Source organism: Anarrhichthys ocellatus, unplaced genomic scaffold (assembly GCF_004355925.1).
Source record: "Anarrhichthys ocellatus isolate YVR2014 unplaced genomic scaffold, GSC_Weel_1.0 scaffold11, whole genome shotgun sequence".
Lineage (NCBI taxonomy): Eukaryota > Metazoa > Chordata > Actinopteri > Perciformes > Anarhichadidae > Anarrhichthys > Anarrhichthys ocellatus.
This window is the reverse complement of record NW_022280041.1, coordinates 9,330,370-9,332,340: the sequence shown is the minus strand read 5'-3', so window position 1 is coordinate 9,332,340 and position 1,971 is coordinate 9,330,370. Positions and strand designations below refer to the sequence as shown.

Here is a 1,971-nt window from a genome sequence, read left to right as displayed (position 1 = left end):
TCTCTCTACCGTGAGCGTGCTCTTCATCGCTGCTCTCCTCTTCGGAGTGTGGTAGGCTGTTGCCGTTGGTTACGGTCTTGGCTCTGCTCCTGGACAGGACCCCGGCCCCCGAGCGCTCCATCACTGAGGGCATGGCTGCAACAAACACACAGACCCCGCATGTAAAATATCGCACACGTACACACACACACACACACTTTCTGTCTCAAGTATGATTCAATCTCTCGTTAAACCATCACTTAAGTGTCGTTTCATTAGTGGGTTGGCAGCTGTTGGTTTTCACTAGAAACCCTATAAAAACCTAACTCGCTCTTGTAAAGTAGAACAGCACCGTATGCTGCTACCTTGGAAGCGATCCCGTTATGTTCCCTTGAGCTGGGATTGTTTTCCAAACACTGGTTTACTGTAAACTCACTCACACTCAACAGCTCCCAGCTATCTCTCCCTGACCCTCATGTCACTCAATAGCTACGACTTGGTTGAAACCAGTCGAGAGTGTGAGACTTCCTGTTTGATTTGCTCTGACAGATGTGTCGACGTGGTCGCTGGTCATTCAACACCACGAGTGAAAGGCTCCTGACTCATTTGCATTTGGTCTGAGATATCAGCCTAACACAGTCTGTCAAACGTCTTTTAAGACTTGGCGGATTTAGGCTCACATTCTGATCTTCTTGACCTCAAGAGCACCTCAACACACGATCAGACACGTCTTCTTTTTCATCACAGGACCCAAACTGATTAACTCAAGCCTGCCTTTATTACTCCAGTTAATTAGGAACATGCTTATCATGGAGGCACCACCCACAAACAGAACAGAGGGCTCCAGACTATTTGTTTAAGAAACACTAGAGCTAAGATACCAGAGCTCTTTTTTCCAGTTAGAATCTGTACACTTTGCTGTGTTGAGTTCTATGGAGTCGTTTCTATGTAAAGGTAACGGGATGTGTTTATAGTGTGGCACTCAAAACTGAGCTGACGGCCCGCCGTAACTAAGTGAATGCAGACTGACGAAGACTTTTTATTCAATCTGTGCGAATTGTTCGCTTATGGCCGAAATCCAATCCACTCGACCAAGGTCGGTGAAATGGCTGCGAGTCAGAATCAGAGGTATCGATCCGGCAGGTCTGCCAGGTGCATCGCTGTCATCCATTCATCATTCAAGACAGTTTTCAAGCTAAAATGTTCAATAATTCCTCGATTCAGCTTCTTAACGCCATAAAGGATTTGCTGCTTTTTTCCCCCGGACATTTTATAAACCAAATGATCAAACGATGAACTGAAAACACAATCGGCTGATTAAACAGTGATATCAGCACTCGGAAACACTATTGTGAGATATCATATCAGAGTATTGCTGACAAGAGATTAATCATTTACGTAGTTTTCTTTAAGCAAAAGATGCCAAAATAAATCTTCTCAAATGTGAATATTTGCTTTGACTTCTACGATCAGATGTTTGACTATTGGTTAAACAAAACAAGCTGTATAAATATGTTAACTTGGGCTGTATTAATGATCATTTTCTGACATTTTGTAACGGATTAATCCAGAAAAAGCTCCTGATCCTTAACACTCCTGTGTATGTGAAAAGACTAAAGAGTGAAGCTTGCTCTTGCCCTGGTCTGACCTCGTGTTCAGTCCACGCATAATCAATTTCGCTATGAAGATGTCCAAAATACGACGTCCTATTTTTAGCCTGACATCATTTCCAGTCGGCCAAATAAAAACTTGTGCATCACAAATCTCGAGCACACAAACCATTACAAACGCACGTCGGCCTCTTCGTCACAACAGCACAGCTGACAAGTGGCAGCATCTGAAAAACAACGTGGACACGAGAGCCCTCCAGCATGAAGGGGACTCTTATTTGAAGTGTCATCCACAGTCTCGCGGTGCTGTCTCATCGCGTGGCCGTGCCTCGTATTCTCTCTCTCTCTCTCTCTCTCTCTCTCTCTCTCTCTCTCTCTCTCT

The 1,971-nt window shown here is 44.4% G+C and overlaps 1 protein-coding gene across 3 annotated transcripts in view; it reads right to left on the bottom strand.

Annotated features, from left to right (window-relative positions):
* The window catches only part of rcor2 (REST corepressor 2), a 14,064-nt gene that overhangs the window by 8,293 nt on the left and 3,800 nt on the right, over positions 1–1,971 (bottom strand). For all 3 annotated transcript variants that reach the window (XM_031851466.1, XM_031851465.1, XM_031851467.1), the window contains exon 2: positions 10–135. In XM_031851466.1, the coding sequence (XP_031707326.1) occupies positions 10–133 (124 nt within the window). In that variant the 5' untranslated portion in view covers positions 134–135. The remainder of the gene's footprint in view (positions 1–9; positions 136–1,971) is intronic.